The sequence below is a fragment of the Diceros bicornis genome, chromosome 1 (genome assembly GCF_020826845.1).
Source record: "Diceros bicornis minor isolate mBicDic1 chromosome 1, mDicBic1.mat.cur, whole genome shotgun sequence".
NCBI classification, from domain to species: Eukaryota; Metazoa; Chordata; class Mammalia; order Perissodactyla; family Rhinocerotidae; genus Diceros; species Diceros bicornis.
Window position 1 is genome coordinate 61,149,763 of NC_080740.1, and position 17,389 is coordinate 61,167,151.

A 17,389-nucleotide genomic window follows, 5' to 3' on the forward strand; every position below is an offset into this window, starting at 1 on the left:
TTGAGAAAACGTCTGTCACGTGTTTAAAATAGCACTCAATGCATATTGAGCAGTCAGTATTATTGTTAACTATTATTGTTATGATCATCGTCATCGTTACATCCATCTTAGAAAATACCCCGACCCTCTCATAGTTCACAGCGACAGTTTCCCCTTCAGCTGATATGCCCCAGGCCTGGCTCTCCGCTGGGCAGTAGGTGCTGCTCCTTGACCCCCTGAGTGGGTCCTGGCTACAAGATCTGTAAGGGCCTTGAGGTCCAAGCCAGAGCAGAGATGGGCTTCTGGGGACCAGCCTTGACTGCGTCCACATGCAAAGGGGCTGCCTCCCTGTGTGCCCAGCCCCTGTGTTCAGCGTGGCAGAGATGTCCTGGGTGGACAGAATGAGAAACAGACCACAGAGTACCTGGCGGATTCCCAGGTCACACTAAGCACTGGACCTTCTGAGCCAGCAGGGGTGGGGCATCCCATAACTGCATGTGGCCTGCTGGGCCTGTGTTCTCTCTGATGGTTCTCAAAGCCCAAAGTACTGTCCTTAAACCTTTGCCCCATTAACTTTCATTCAAGCTCTTTACAAATCAAGGCACACAGCCTCTCCTCTATCAGCAGCTGGAGTTTTCAGGCCCTAGCAGACCTGCAGGTGAAGTGGGTCTGCTGAAGGCTGTCCAAAGCCGTATCACTGGCAAGTGTCCCTGCACAGGCCCAGGTTGGGGAGTCATAGCCCAGCCATAACATGACACAGTTTTCACAGCAGACAAACCAGAAAGGGCTGCATGCACTGGCAGAGAGGGGCTTCTGCCTATAGATGAGCAGGATTTGAGAGATCTGCACATGTACAGGTGAATCCAGAGTTTAAAGGTCTGTCCTCTAAACCCCAATTCACTGCTCACATGGGCAAGGGACTGCCATGCTCCTATCAGCTATTCACTCTGACAACACAAAGGACCTCTGATCCCAGGAGCAGAATTAGTTTAAGCTCTCAAAAGGCATGTGTGTGCATGTGTGTCTTATTTGTGACTCCTTTTCTTGAATGCAGCCTTCTTCCATTTTTTTTAACAGCTTTGTTGAGATATCCACATACCATACAATTTACCCTTTTAAACTATACAATTCAGTGGTTTTTAGTATATTCAAATTTGTGCAACCAGTGCCACTATCTAATTCCAGAATGTCTTCATCACCCCCAAAAGAAACCCTGTACCCTTCAGCAGTCATACCCCATTTACCCCCACCCCTCCTCCATCCAGCCCTAGGCAACCACTAATCTACTTCCTGTGTCTCTAAATTTGCCTGCTCTGGATATTTTATATAAATGGAATTATACGGTATGTGGTCTTTGTAACTGGCTTCTTTCACTTAGCATAATATTTTCAAGGTTCATCCATGTTGTGTCATGTATCAGAACTTCATGGCTTTTTATGGCTGAATAATATTCCATTGGGGCCGGCCCCGTGGCTTAGCAGTTAAGTGCGCACGCTCCACTACTGGCAGCCCAGGTTTGGATCCCGGACGCACACCGACACACCGCTTCTCCAGCCATGCTGAGGCTGCGTCCCGCATACAGCAACTAGAAGGATGTGCACCTATGACATACAACTATCTACTGGGGCTTTGGGGGGAAAAAAAAAGGAGGGGGATTGGCAGTAGATGTTAGCTCAGAGCCGGTCTTCCTCAGCAAAAAGAGGAGGATTAGCATGGATGTTAGCTCAGGGCTGATCTTCCTCACAAAAAATAAAAATAAAATAAAAATAAAATAAAATAAATATCCCATTGTATGGGTAATACCACATTTTACTCATCTATTCATCACTTGATGGACATTTTGATTATGATCACTTTTTGGCCATGATGAGTAATGCTGCTGTAAACACTCGTGTACCAGTTTTTGTGAGATCATGTGTTTTCAGTTCTCTTGGTGTTATACTCAGGAGTGGGATTGCTGGGTCATACAGTAACTGTGTTTAGCTGTTTAAGGAACTACCAAACGGTTTTACGAAGGGGTTGCACTATTTTACATTCCCGCCTTCTTGTTTTTAAGTCTCCTTTTTGAAGTAGCTAACCAAAAAGAGAAAAGAAAAGATACCTAGATGATTTTTACCTGCCAAGTCCTTTCCTTCCCAGCAGGATCCTCTGCCTAGCAGGTTCTGTGACTACTCCCACCCCGCAATTTGGTAATTGTCATAAGTCCTGTCATGATAAATGAAAATAGGAGAGAGGTTTGGTTTAACGAGTCAGAAGCCTTACCCAAGCCTTCCGGTGGTCTCTGGGAATCAAGGCTGAGTTCGTTGACGCTAGTTTGTTTTTAACCAGCAATGCCAGTGACCTTTCAAATTCCCTGAAGAGCAAAAGGCCAAATTAAACCCCAAATAAAACACCTCTCAGTGTTGACTGAGCTGCAGTCAAAGAAAGATCTGACAAAATGTTAAAACACTTTTTAGATTGGTTTGGCTGATAATATTTTATGATTTTGGATTTTTAGAAAATGCTACATATACCGATTTCCTGCTCCCTTTACTTCTATAGAAGTCAGGCATTCTTCTAACGATTTAGATAGGGAGATCTTTTTCCTTGTTCTATCTCTTATTAGTTTCTTGCTGTAGATACGAGGTAAGGGCTGTTTAAGTTGGATGCTCTGTAGTTGCCAAATTAAATCATCAGACCAATCAGAAGAAAGTCTCCTCATGACAGGGTTAAAGTGAGTGTGTGTGTGCGCGCGCGCGCGCGCACACCCGCCTGCGTCTTCCTTTTCAGGATTAGGAAGAACGAATAAGGAGGAGGAAGAGGGAGGGGCGCCTTGAGGGGAAAGTCTGTTGTTTCTTAACGATGAATTTCCAAGCCTTTGGATTCCTGGGGCCCATGCTATGAATCCGGAGTGCCTGCTCATTCAGCTTTCAGACTTTGTGCAGTGGGGAATGGATGTGCAATACTCGGAAATAACTCCAGTGTCAGCCCTTGCCACTCTACTAGGAAACTGTCCACTTCACCAAGAGCACCTCCGAGAGTAACTGGAAAGAGAACTCGTGTTCTCAGGAACATTAGTCATCTTAAAGCAACGCAATTAGTGATACCTGGAAAATTCACTAAATTGGGTTCTTGGGATACTTTCCTCAAGGTTTGAGATGGGCTGGATCCATTCATTGCTGGGGTACAGGGTGCAGCATGAGAGCAAGGCAAGGCTGTCCCAGGTTTCCTTTGCTGATAGAGAGCATCTCAGGCAGTGGGGTTACGGGAGAGTTCCTCAGTGGAATCTTTCATCCTCCCCAGCCGTCTTTATTGCCAAACCCAGGCTACCTCCATCTCTCACCTGGGCATTTCCACCAGCTGCCCCACTGGTCTTGTCACATCCGCTCTTGCCCAGTAACGTATTCTCTACACAGGAGCCAGAGTGGTCTTTGAAAAATGGAAATCACATTATGTTATTCTCCTGCTTCAGAAACTCCAGTGGCCTCCCGTTGTTCCTAGAATTACTGGTGAGGACCTTCACAGTCCAGCTCCTGCGCCTCTGGCCCCCCCTCACCTTCCCTCGATACACTGCAGCTTCACAGCCCTTCTTTATGTTCTCAAATTGGGTCGGCAAACTATGGCCTGCTGGTCAAACCCAGCCCACTGCCTGTTTTTGTAAATAAAACTTCATTGAAACAGAGCCACCCACGCCTTCTTGTTTACATATTATCTATGATGCTACAATGGCAGAGTTACACACGTTTACAATCTGGCTCTTTAAGAAAAATTTGCAGACCATTGTTCTAAAATCACACTAAGGTTTCCCCATCTTGGGGCCTCTGCATTTGCATTAGCCACTGCCTGACTGGCTCCTTTGGGTCATTTAGGTTTTAGGTTTTTGAGCTCCTCCCCACCCACCCACATCCCTATCCCAGTCTCTTTCTCTGCCCTCATCACTACCTAAAATTACATGCTTGTTTATTGTAGACTATCCCTCCCTGAGAGCAGAATCTTGTCTGCTTGCTCTGTACTATGTGCAAGGACCTAGCACACTGTCTGGCACAGGGTAGGGGCTTTATAAACGTTTGTTAAATGAGTAAAGGCACTCAACTAACCAGGGGTCTGCGCCCCTTCCAGCCAGTGCTTCTTCCCCTCGGGGCAGCCAGCCAATAGAGATCTTAGTCACACACTTGCTCCTTGTCCACAGTGAGCGAAGGAGGGGAGAGAGAGCGTGAGTTGTGTATGCAGGGGTGTATGGTGTATATATAGATAGAGCTGAGAGAAAGTGGTTGGCAGGAAGCACACCCGTGTCAGCAGCAGCTTATATTTATTATATGCTTGCTGGGCTGGAGAGCTGCCCAGGAGCTCCCTGCAACACCTTGTGTGTTTATATAGCACATTGGACACTGCTCCAATTCAGAAAGTTGGACATGGGTGCACTTCAGCCCAATAGGCACTTATGAGCATCTTCAATGTCCAGAACATTGGGCTAGGCAAAAATGGAACTGGTTAAAACCACAGACCCTAGGATCAGATGTCCTGGGGTCAGATCCACCTCCATCATCTACCAGCTGTATAATTTTGGGCAAGATGCTTAACCTCAGTTTCTCATCAGTAAAATGAGGATAATAGCAGAACTAAGTCCATAGTCATTCTGAAGATGAATGGAGGTGATGCAGGTGAAGCATTCAGCAAAGGGCCTACCACTTAGTATGTGCTCAACATATGTATCATCATTCTTATCCTCAAGGACCACATTCTCTGGTTGAATAGAGGCGTAATTTAGTGGAAAAGGGCTTGGTCTCTGGACTCAAACAGTTGGGTTTAAATTCTGGTTTTACCATTGTGACCCTACACAAATTAATTTATGTGTAGCCTTAATGCCTCTGAGCCTTAATTTTCTCGTCTGTAAAATAGGGATAATAATAGCACAAGCTAAGATCTTTAGGATCAAATGAGTCAATATGTATCTAAAGGTCTGAGCTCATGGCTGCTTCCCAGTCACCATTTCTAGCTGTTAGCTTCTGTCTTTATAATTCACCCGGCAGAGGGGAGTCATTGAAGAACGTTGGGCGATATAATACAAATTAAAATGCACTAAAAACTAGTTAGGGAAGCAAAGCTTAACACATGTGAACGGCATTAATAGGACCCATGAATAATATGTGGAATGTACCGTGAACATTCCAGGAGTCTGGAGCAGGGAGATGGGGTTCCATGATGGTATTTATGAAGGAGGTGGGGCTTCAGCTGAGCCTTGAAGTGTGGGTAAAGGAAACAGGACAACAGAAAGCAGGGGAGGCATCTGGTGCTGCCTCCCTTCTCCATCAGTTAATGAGAATTTACATTTTAGTTCTTGTTACCTCCCTCACTGGAGAGGCATTTTGGCACAGAAAAGTTATAACTCAGCTTTCTGTGAACGAGTTAAAATACAGTTCGCTGGGCCCACTCCAGATCTCTGGAAATTCTACTTTAACCGATGTGCTCTGGGACCCAGGAATCTGTAGTTCTAATAAGCATCCAGGTGACTCTATGCACATAGTCTGGTACCACGCCTTAATAAAGCCTGATGAAGACCCCAGGGAGTCACCAGTCTGACCCAAAGGCTGCATTGTCCCCCGCCATCTCCTGTGACATAGCTCTTGTTCTCCAATTTGGAGGGCCTCCTTTGTCCCCTCTGATTCTTCCCTTACTCTGCAAATTCTGTTTCTAATGTTTGTAGCCGTTACCACCTCAGCACCTGAGCTGTGTTTGAACAGCTGGCCAGCAAGGGAGACTGTCTGAAAGAGATGGACGCAGTGCATCCGGTGGAGTTAACAACTCAACTAGGAGCTTTGCCGTAAAGTGGGAGGGGTCTTTTTTTGTTTCTTATTTTGGTTGGTTGGTTGGTTATTCTTTCTAGGTCTTTTATTTGGGGGGAGGGGGGGAGGTAAATTTGGTTTGTTTGTTTTTGGTTCTGAACATTTGAGGTTTCCCAAAACTTAGGTAGATGGTGAGACCAGGCACTTACCCAGGTTCTAACCAGAAGAGAGTCTTGCTGACCACTCCAAGTGATGGGTCAAATGACGCAGGGTCCCCTACTGACTAACGTGCTCTGAGCATTTACTGTGTCCTGGCTCTGCGCTGAGTGCTTCCTCTGTGTTGGCTCTTTTATCCTCACAAGAACCAACTGATAGGGAGAGAGTTTTATTACCACCACTTCAGAGGTGCAGAAACGGAAGTGATCTTGATAGCATCAGCTGGATAGATGGGCAGAAGGCAGGGATATTTGGGTGCTACTACTTTAGTGGCAAGATGGGAGATCTTGGTCATGGGAGAGGCCAGGTTGCTTTTAAATTGTGCTGTGTTCTTCCATGGAACTTCTCGCCCAGACTCCTCGTGTAGGTGTCATGAATCCAAAGGACCCTTGCTACTTTGCGTTTATTCCTGAAGCCTCGTGATAGGAAATTATACAAACATTTTAGAGGTTGACTAATAGATGTTTGACCTTGTCTTTTCCTAAAGAGGCCTTCAAGCTCTAGACAAGGGTGACATTAATCTTCTGTAAGCCTCAATGTGTTTCCTTTTGCAGCTTCCTCATTTGCTTCCTTTGGTTTCTGTTCTTGCTTCTTTCCCTACAAAGTGAAACTAGAGTTATATAGTAGCGGTGGGGGCGGAAATGCTTTTCTAAAACTAGCTCAGGAAGTCACTTAATTAGCCTAGGAAGGAAATAGGGGAAAATTCATTCTCTCCAAACAATCCCAGAAGATTGGAGTTTTCCTAATAGATTGAGAGCAAATGCCCTGCCTCGCCCAAGAGTAATTTGTATATTCCCAGTTCACAAGCACAATCACCCCCTGTCTTCAAGCCCCATGACTCCTCTCTTCCCTCCTGCTATAGACTGCTTTGCAGACTCAGCTGGATTTTATATAATCTTTACAAAATCAGTAGTTTCCATGGAGATGGATTTTGATGTCACAGAATGGGTGTATATTCTTTGGATATTGAAAAATCAAAGGGGCAGAAATTTTGAAAGTTGCAATAGAGAGAGGAAGAGGACAGCTTTTAGACTTGTACATAGGAGAGAGGAAAATTCTAGAAAACAAGAAAGAAAACTAAGAAAGGGTATGGGTGGAACAGAGAGAGGGCTATTCAAAGACTATAAAAGCCAGAAAGAAAAAAAACACAGAGGGAATTTGCAAGGAAATTGGAAGCAGAGGGTAAGGATTTGAAGGAAAGTAAAATGCTTATTTAGGAGCTAGATATCTCTAAAGACTAGTTCTTAGCAGCCCTCAATGGGCATTCCACTTGGTACATGGTCCATACTGCGTAGGTAGGTGGATGGATGCATGGATGCATGGATGGAGGGATGAATACATAGATAAATATATGATGGAGCACCATAACTGTGATCTCGAACCTAAAAAGTAGAAATCTGTCACTTCTTTATAGTTTAAACTAGGAACTTCAGAAAGTCCATGAAACTCCTAAAATTGTATGCAAAATTTTGAATGTTTGTGCTGTTTTCCTTTTTGTTGTGAAGAACGTTCAGAATAGCCTTCATCAGAAGGCTTATGTCCCACAAAAGGTTAAGAACCTCTGGTTTAAACAAGTCCTAGAATTATGTAACTTGATGAGTGACTGCACTCATTCTCCAAACCCCCTTCACACATACACACATACCACACATCCATCCCCTGCCTTATCCGTAACCTCGTCTCTGCTTGCTCTCTCTCCCCTTCTCCTACAGTTCATCCATCTCAGGAGCCTGGCTGGTTGGAGGGGACTCTGAATGGAAAGACTGGCCTCATCCCTGAAAACTACGTGGAGTTCCTCTAACCATGGGCCCCAGCAGAACTGCTGAGCTTTCCGTGGTATCCATGACAACTGCTGAGTCCAGGGTTGTAGGCCATTTCTCTTTGCCACTGAGAAATGCAGGATGACTGACTCTGCTGCTGCCTGTCAACACGAATGTTTCTGTGAAGTCTGGTGTCACCCATCCCCATGATCATCTCAGCTGACGTGCGGTGGTACTGCAAGAAACAGAAGTAAATCAGCAATGGAGGCCATTTGATTTTGATAACTGAGAGAAGGGCTTGCAAAGCCATTTCTCTCATTTAGCACCCTAAATAGGGAGTGCTCATTTTGTTTCAACAGTCATCCAAATCCCCAAGCTTCTGAAAAAGGAAGTAAGTGAGATACAAGTAGTCCTCAAGAGCATGCAGTGTAGCTAAGTCTGACAGGGCTGGGCAGACTCTGAGATCCAGGCTGGGTCCATTGCTTTTGTTTACAGTAGACACTCTCTCTACCCCACCTCTAAAGACTTGAGACTCACAGTGCTACAGGCAGTTGGGTCTGTTTGTTTGCATGCAGGATGGAGAGGGGTTACAGCACCGTTTACATAAGATCCAATCTCTCACCATCTCTAAAGCAGCCGTTGGCCCAGCGTCAGCAGAATTCAGTCCAGTCCTCTCATGCAAGGGAACACACACACCCCACGTCCCCCCCTCCTATGCTAGGAACTTCTTTGCCACCAAGGGCTGCCATCACCTCGTAACCACAGCAACCCAACATACTCTAAAACCAAACCAAAAAAATAACACACTCTCTTTGCATGACTTATTTTTTTCTCCCCCACTTTCGGTAGTTTTTTGAATGGTTTTCCAACAACCTGAAGCAGAAGATCAAGGAATCAGAGTGGTCTACTTGGGGCAGACAGAATAGCAGCTGGAAACTGTTCCCTCTCTGATGAATTTCAGCAGCATCAGGATACATTGGAGCAAACTCGAGTAACCTCTTGAGCTTAAATTACATACAGGCTCAATATTTCTGTTCTTCCATGTAACTAGTGTTTGCTTTCTAGAGGGCAATGTGCTGCCTCCCAGCAGGTGACATTCTCCCTTTGACTCGTTCCCTCATGACCTCCTTCCTGATTACCTGTCTCTTCCCTTCCCCTGCCTGCCTCTAGCCCATCCCCCCGGGCAGTGCCCTGGGCTGCTGAGCACTGGTGCCCTGCCAGTTTTCAGGGATGATTCCTGGGCTAACCCTATGGCCTGTAGTTGAAAAGGACATGTATGTTCACTGCCGCTCAGAAAAAGGGAATTGTTTCTCAGCTTTTGAGGCGTGAGACTAATATCATAAGCCATTGTGATTCAGGAGGACACCAAAAGGTTGGGGCATGGAAGGTGGGATGGGTACCTTCTCAGAAAGAGAATTTCCTGGTCCAGAAGCGGCTAGGTCTTGTGGAAGACTGCCTTGGGCAGGGAAGTTTGGCCTGGACGTTTCACATACACTTGGCCACCAAAGAACACAGGCCCCAGTGTCTTCCACATTTGAATGTCCTTGCAGGTGTGACTCTGGGCAGATAAACTCCAAACTGATGGACTGTCAAGCTCCCCGGAACCCCTGGGGATGGCAGCGTTGCTCCAGAGTGTTTCCTGCTTCTGGAATGCCTCTTTAGGGAAGTTTAAAGAAGAAAAGAAAAACTTGAATTGTGTTGAATTACTGTATCTTTTACATTTTTTTTGAAAAGATAAACTTGTAAATAGAGTGATTTGAAATACTATATGGCAAAGTTTTATATTTGATATTCTTTAAGCTAGTAGCTCCACACATTTAAGCTTTGATTGCTGAGCAAGTGTGAATAAGAGGGAGAGAGAGGAGGCAAGGTTGGAGAGAGTCAAGGTCGTCCCTTCTCTGGCCTTGAGAAAGGAGAGGATATCTCTGCGTGCTCTCTGCTGGCTCTTGTTGGTGGGCATGACACATCGATGGTGTTCAGTCTTCTTTATTCAGATGTGTTTTTGAGCATTTCTTGGGCTTTGGATTTGGAGATAGGAAGAGCATCTTCAGGCAATGAATTTTTCAAAGAACTCCTACTCGGTGGTAAGATGAAGCTCAGGATTGGAATAGGTGGGGCCAAGGTTAGAGTTTTTTTTGTTTTTCTTCTCAGGTGTATTTCTTGGTGCCCCAAGATATCAGGACAAAAGGAGATGGGATAATTGCGTGCTCCTTATATCTGACTCTCCTGCACTTCTTCTAAGGCTTTATAAATGAGGCCAAGCTAGTTTGCAAATGTTATGTGTGTCTAAGTTCTAAGGAAAACTGGCTTCTTAGGATCTTCGGTTCCCAGTATGCTGCTGCTTCCCCTTTCCCTACACATGTTTGTGCCCTTCTTGTCATCTCAGATTTCCTATGACCCCGAAATAAGAGAAAGACTCCAAAGAGAGGTGGAGATTGTGCTGTTATAGCTTTATAGATGGTTTTGAAGTTGATAGGAGTTGTCATTGTGATTCAGTTCATCAGCTCAAGGACTGCACGGCTGTCATCCAGGAGCTCACCCTGCAGCAAGCGAGACACTACCACTGAATCAGGGAACAAGGATTAAGACTGGACAAGACCAAAACAGAAGTCAGGAGAGCTGTCATTGGAAACCCAAGACAGGGAACGTACAGACAGGCTACACCTACTCCCGTGGACTTTGAACAGCTTGGGGACCTGTTCAAAGGGGCCTGATGGGACAAGCATACTCTCTACCACTGTGCTTCCCAAATAGAAAGAGTGCAGCATAATGTTTTTAACACATTTGACATTTTAAATTGTCACCCGCTCCATTGGAACCTTAAGTAGAGCTGTCACAGAGGGGCAGAAGGCCCAGGCCCTGACTTTGGGAGTTCCTCACTGAAGCATACCTGTGGACACTTGGCCCCGGCTTGACCACTTGGAAGCGTGTCCCTCCCTCCTCCGTTGGCTCTGATTTGCAGCCAGAGGGAAATGGAGCTCCTGCCAATGGGAATTTGTAGGCAGACCCCTTCTCAGCTTCCCTGTGGCCATGCTGGGCCTGTGACAGATGGCTGCTCTGTTTCCTTTCCCCAGCCAGGCTCACCTCCTCCCCATTTGCTACAGAACTGGAGAAGCTCTGTGAGCCAACTAATAATAGGAAGGAATTTGAAGACTAAAAATAGATTTTACTGTCTCCACTATCTGTGCCCCCCCACCCTGAATAGGGAATTTTAGGGCAGATTAGAGGAGTGAACTGGGTATAGGAGTGGAAGACCATTGACCAAGATCCCTGAGCTTTCCCAGGAGCCTCGTGTTTCTTTTGTGAGGCCCTGGGGTCAGTTTGGCTTGCAGAACCTAAATCTTTGGCTATTAAGATCAGTCTCTTCCCTCCTCCTTCAGGTACTCACAGAATTCCATAGCTACAGAATGCCATGCCGTGAGAAGATAGCTAGTTTCAAATCCCTGCCCCCAGGCAAGTAAATTCCTGACTTGCTCAAGACTGATGATATTCTCTTGTTTTTTCAAAAATAAACATATAGGGTTGGACCCTGTATGGCACCACCTTGCTTGGTATCCTATAATTGGAGCCAGTTTTTAGCTTAGTGTTTTAGTATTTCTACAGCCATTATGTATTTTCTTCTGTCAGACCAAACTGTCTTTTTCAGCATAATTCCAGTTCATCCCTCTTGCTGAGTGCTTTTTAGACAGAGAGGCAAAGAGAAAGAGAGAAAATGAGCAATCCAGTATTGGCAGACCGGACAGAGCATTAGCAGGACAGAGCCATCCTAGTGACAAGGACATTACAGGCATTTGCTGGGACTGCACAGTTGTGTGTGCCATACCTGTATCTCAAAGGGAAGTCCTTCTGTCAACTGAGTTTGTCTCCTGAAAGTCACCAAAGGCTCTGTCTTGACTACAGAGACTCCAAAAGCCTCCATGACCCCATGACTGAGGGGTAGGGAGAAAGAAAGAATAGGCTAAAGATAACATGATCAATTCTTCATGACTGTCTATTGGCACCTTTCATCCTCTGGACCACCCGTTTTTATAGACACAGGACTCCCAGGTACAACAGTTGCCATCATGGCATCCACAGTTTGTCCTAGTAGTGAATGTTTTAAGAGCGACTGTATACCCAAGTAGGTAGCCAGCATTGAAGAAACCAAACAGCCTCTTAGCTACCTGACTTTAAAAGGAATGTCCTGGGTATTCTATGTCAGGAGTTATCTGTCACCTCTTACAACCTCTAGGTAATCAATTACCTTGACAACCTTGCCCCACATCTCTGTTAAGTCAGCTGGGTGTCCTCTCACACACCCTGTGCTGATGTTTAAAAAATTTGTCTTGTGTTCAAATGCGTTTGACAGCCACGCTGATCTGCTGGGTGCTGAACCATTTCTCTGTAATTGTAACATCAAAATGACAACAACAGCAGAGCAATGAACCTTGCACAGTCCTACAGCATGCCTGAGACAAGACTCCAACAAGTAATAATTAGCTTTTTTCCTTTGGCCGCCTACAACACTTGTCTAACGAAAGAGCTTCCCAAAGCAGGAGGAAAGGCCATATAGATTCTGGACGTCATTCAGAGCCAGTCCTTGCTGAAATGTGGTCTTCCAATGGAATCACTTGTATTCTTGGGAGAACAAATATTGGATGTAAAGTAATGCTAGGAGCAGAGAGAAAGAGAAAGGTGAACCATACTGAAGAACTTTGGATTTTTTTTTAAGAGGGATAAATATGGTTCTTAATAGGGGGAAAAAATCTATCACAGAAAAAGTTCACAACTGATATTTTTACAAAAGTTTTATAGGATACTACAAGATGGAAACATCTTTCAAGGTGGAATGCTTTAGAAAGCAAAGGCTTGGCGCAGTCCTAGACCTGTGTAAGGGTAGCGGTTAACTGTTATGTCAAAATTCTCTTTAGTGTAGTCACTGAGAACCAGAGTATTGATAATCAAAATGTCGGAATTACCTGGAGAGACCAAGACATTCTACACCATTCTGCATTGACCATTTCTACAAATTTGTCCAGACACCTACAAGCAGCTTCCTTGGGTATCAGATGCCAGGGTCAACCTTGTACCTGTGAAAAGAGGTCCATCTGGTGATTCTAAAATCTGTATGTGTTTGTGTGTTTGTATGTACATTGCACATTTACACCTGTAAAAATACAGACTCTCATCTAGAAACCCACATAGGCTGGCAGTTGCTGAGCCTTTCCAGCCTTTATGATCTGAAGGTTGAGCATCAGTGAAAGAAGAGAGGCTGTTGAATGACTATCAAAATGATCAAAGATGTAAATTATGTGCCATTTTAAAACTTTGTTCATATTTATCAAATGGTTACTATCTACAGCTATATTCCTTATTAAGTTATTAAAAGTCATGTTGAAAAAAACGATCAAACTCATAAATGTTTAGTACCTAATACTAGCCTAGTGTTCAAAAGCACTCTAAAAGATATTTTGTCCGTATTTTGGAGAAGAAAATAGTTGCATGTTTAATTCAAGATTTAGGCTACCTTGGAGTAGATTAAAAGTGCTGTGTGATAAAATATCAATCAAGTACTTAAAAAATGGCACTTTATGTTTTTTTTAAACCATAAATAATGCACTGTTTTAAACTTCAGTTCAGTATTGAATATTGACTGGTATGTAGAATCCAATTTCGTAATTAAAAAGTAATTTGTGACTAGACTAGGACTTTTTCCTTGTTATTAGTAAAACAGTTTTGCCATGTTCAGGCTTTAAAAAAAAATGTGCTTTTGCGTCACTAAGCATATCTATAAGGAAAATACAATTTCTGTGGAGTGGCCTCTGAAACTTGGCTTTCTTACATTTGGTTGGAATATGTGACAATCCCTATGAAATGAGTGGAAGTATGATTTTTGAATTAAATGACTTTTCCATTTGGTGGTATGTTTGTTTCTTGAGTTTCTGGTAAAGTTTTGACATGATGCATATTTTAATATTTCTTCAAATAAGCAAAGACTGTTATCAAAGGTCACAAGTCTGGGCTCCTGCGGTTACTGGGGACAATAAAGTGCTGATTTCTGACGGGCTCTGAGGATCTTTGGTCTCCTTTAGGGAGAAGTCAAATGCTAGTGAACTTGAGGAGGAGCTATCAGGCATGTTTAACAATTAGGCCCCAAAGAGTCATATTCCAATTAACATTTCTGACTTTGTCTTCTAGAATACATATTGTTCTTCCTAAGTTCAATTCTCTAATCAGCTGTTTTCTGGAACTTCTTTAGCACGGCAAAGAGGAAACACAGACAATCCTACCACACAGCTGGGTGTGTTCCACAGGTTTGTAAATCAGTTGCTTGTAACATGTCCCAGGCCAACTCATATTATTGAGTCTTCTCATTCATCATATCTCTTCCAGGTGCATTCTGAGTTGCAGCCTGGGACTCAGGTTTACAATTAGCTTCCGGCTTCTGCAGTGAGAGCAGAGGACCCAGAAGGAGAGGCAGGGGAGGCCAGGGCTCTGGGAATTGAGGGTAAGGCTTCTGACTCCAGAAGCTTGCCCTAAGGGAGGAGGAGAGGGAGTCTCGCCTGGTGCCTCGTTCTGAGGGGGTAGCTGTTTGAATGTGTGGGCCACACATGAGCTGTTTATACTATCCTCATTTGTCGCTTAATAAGGCACTGGCTTACCCCTATAACAGCACGGACTCGTAGTACCTGCTGCCTTCACTGAGCTTACACCCTGTCCTGGAAAATTCTCCCAGCGTCTGAAGCCTCGTGTGTGAGGTCGTCTGGTACCTAGATGAGACCTTCTGAGGGGCACACGTGTATACCTGACGCCCATCACGTGGAAAATGAAATATGCGGTATGTATTGGTATCTTACCTACGTCCTTGGCCTTTCCAGCAGACTTTCCAACCCCTCAACTTTCATATCTTTTTAACAGGAAAGGTTTTCATTTTCATTTTGCTTTTAGCAGCCATTTAGAGCTAGAGCTGAGATTGTGTCACATCTTGTGATTGGTGTGGTGGTTTTCACTTGTTAGTTCTGGCTGCATGATGGGTCATAAGAGCACCTTGGTTAGAAATGGACTTGATTGACACTTGAAATTAGGTAAATGAAAGATTTTCGCAGACCCCCAAATGTGTTTGCTCTCTCGGGAATTAATTCAGGGCTTTAATGCCTTCTTTTCTCAGATCTTTCTCAACCTCCACTGGGATACCACACATCTCTCCTACCCGAATGTATCAATGTCATTGGCTTGCCCTGCTTTTAATAGCACTGAGCTAAGCTGCAACTAATTAACTATGCTGGGTTAGTCAGGATCACCTGAGTTCAGCCTGCACAGCAGCCAAGGGAGCCTCTAACCAACTTGGTAACTCCTCATGCTGGGCGAGGCTCATTGCATGGGAGAGTACGAATAACCGTCTGCAGGGAGGGGCATGCCCCACTAGGGCTACATCCTTCAGAATGCCACCCTTCATCCCCAGTCAGCATCAGGCATGAGGACCAAAGCAGGAAGGTTATAAGTTGAAATGATCAAAACCGTGACCCACTGTATCCCACAGCACTTAGCAACTCCTGTCACACTGTATATCTGTCAAGTCTCTTGTGTAATTGACCCCATGAGGCTGGACCCAGCCTCTGTTTGCTAAAACCCGGGTAGCTAATAATGCCTTCCCAAGGCCAACCATCAAATTAGTCAAGGCTTGAATTCATCTGGGCCTTTCTTTAGGCACCAAATCACATTTTTCCTTCTAGGTCTTGTCCCCACCCTAAAATTAAAACTTTTGTTCTGACACTGACTGTATGTCCTTTTTGCTTTTTTTTTTTTTTGGTAAATTATTAGACGTTTTTAAAATTACTCTTTCTCTGCCTTTTCTGAACCTTTGTGAAAAAGAAATGGGGTAGTAACACTTGCCTCGCCTGTGTTAAGTGAGATGAAGGAATGACAGTAAAGGGTCTCCATCTTTCTTTTCTCTCCTTTTCTCCCATCATACCATTTTGCCCCTTCGTGGTACTTTCTACCTATAATTAATTCATTATTTGTCATAAAATTTTGATGCCTGTCTCCCTTTTAATAAATAGCTCAATAAGGACAGAGACCAGGTCTTGTTCACCCATCTCCACCCAGTGCCCAACACTGAGCCCAGGGCCTGGCACATGGCAGGTGCCCCATAGCACCTGGGTGGGCTGACCAAGTGAAAGAAAGTGGGAGAAGCATTGCTCTAGACAGTAGGCCCTCCTTCCTGTTTTACTCCGCAGTTCTGGTTGGAGGAAAGAAGTTGGGTGTCCTTAGACTTGGGTACTAGAACACAAGGTGACTTGGTGACCCTTGGCAAGCTACTCCACTTGCTTACAGCCTGGGATTAGGCTTGTTGGTGGGAGTCTTCCCACCCTCCATCCAGGCACACACAGCTACATTCTTTCCCAGCCTCCTCTCTCATGCTCAACGCAAGAAACCATCTGGATAACCAGCTGACCAAGAGCCGGAAGACCCTTCACTGTCATCTGAATTACTTATGGGTTATTTTATGAACTTCATACCAGGCTGAGGGCCTGCCTTCAAGCAAAACCACATCAGAATCACCCCAAAAATAAAAGTACTCATTTTTAAAGACCCTTAAAGGAAATTCCACATTGTCCTATGGGAATTTGGTCTGGCCTACCACTCTCACTAAGGGAATTCTTTGTGTCTAACTGAAGTTTCCCATGATGCAGCTTATGTCCATTTCCTTTCTGTTTTTCCACAGAGTGGAGAAGAATTGGCCATCGTCTTTTTAGAGCAATCACCCTCCCTTTTTATGCTTCCGTTCAGCAAACGCTTCTTGACCATCTCTTGTGTGCCAGGAGCTGCTAAAACCAGGAAGCATAAGACAGCATCTCTGTCCTCAGGGAACTCACAGGTGGCCTCAGCAATAAGCAGGTGTATAAGAAACAGCATTTGCCGTGTGGTATTGCCACACTTGCAGTGTGTGGCAGATAGTCGTGGGCTCTGAGGAAGAGTGATCCTTTCTATTTGGGAGGTAGGTACCAGAGAAGGCTTCACGGAAGAAGTGACATGGGAGATGGATCTTGAAAGATGGAGGGAAGTTTGTCAGGTGAATGGAGGAGTGTCTGAAGCACAGGGACAGCAAGGACCAAGGCATGAAGGGGAGGAAACGGGAGAGAGAGAAAGAGCTAGGTGAGTTCAGTATGATTGGAACATGAGGAGATAAGGGCTTTCTGGAGAAATGGAAACTATTCACTGTCACCCACCACCCACCTTAGCCTTTGGGCTCCTGTTTTCTCTCAGTGACTGACAATGTCAGCTAACATTTATTACTGTCTTACTAGATACTAGACACTATTATCCATGCATTAACTCACGGAATCCTCAAAACATATGAATGAAGTATCATAATTACTCCATTTTATAGATAAGGAAACAGGGTCAGGGAGGTCACACAAACTAGAAGTGGTGAAACTAAAATTCCAACATAGGACTGTCTGCTTCTAGAACCCCATATGCCCTTTAAATTTTTCTTAAATTTCTTTATGCCTTTGGGCTCCTGTTTTCTCTCAGTGACTGACAATGTCAGCTAACATTTATTACTGTCTTACTAGATACCAGACACTATTATCCATGCATTAACTCACGGAATCCTCAAAACATATGAATGAAGTATCATAATTACTCCATTTTATAGATAAGGAAACAGGGTCATGGAGGTCACACAAA

The 17,389-nt window shown here is 44.5% G+C and overlaps 1 protein-coding gene across 3 annotated transcripts in view; it reads left to right on the plus strand.

Moving 5' to 3' along the window:
• The window catches only part of ARHGAP26 (Rho GTPase activating protein 26), a 419,023-nt gene extending 405,404 nt beyond the window's left edge, over positions 1-13,619 (plus strand). For all 3 annotated transcript variants that reach the window (XM_058543030.1, XM_058543040.1, XM_058543051.1), the window contains one exon: positions 7,670-13,619. In XM_058543030.1, coding sequence (XP_058399013.1) covers positions 7,670-7,758 — 89 coding nt within the window. In that variant the 3' untranslated portion in view covers positions 7,759-13,619. The remainder of the gene's footprint in view (positions 1-7,669) is intronic.
• The last annotated feature ends 3,770 nt before the right edge of the window (positions 13,620-17,389 follow it).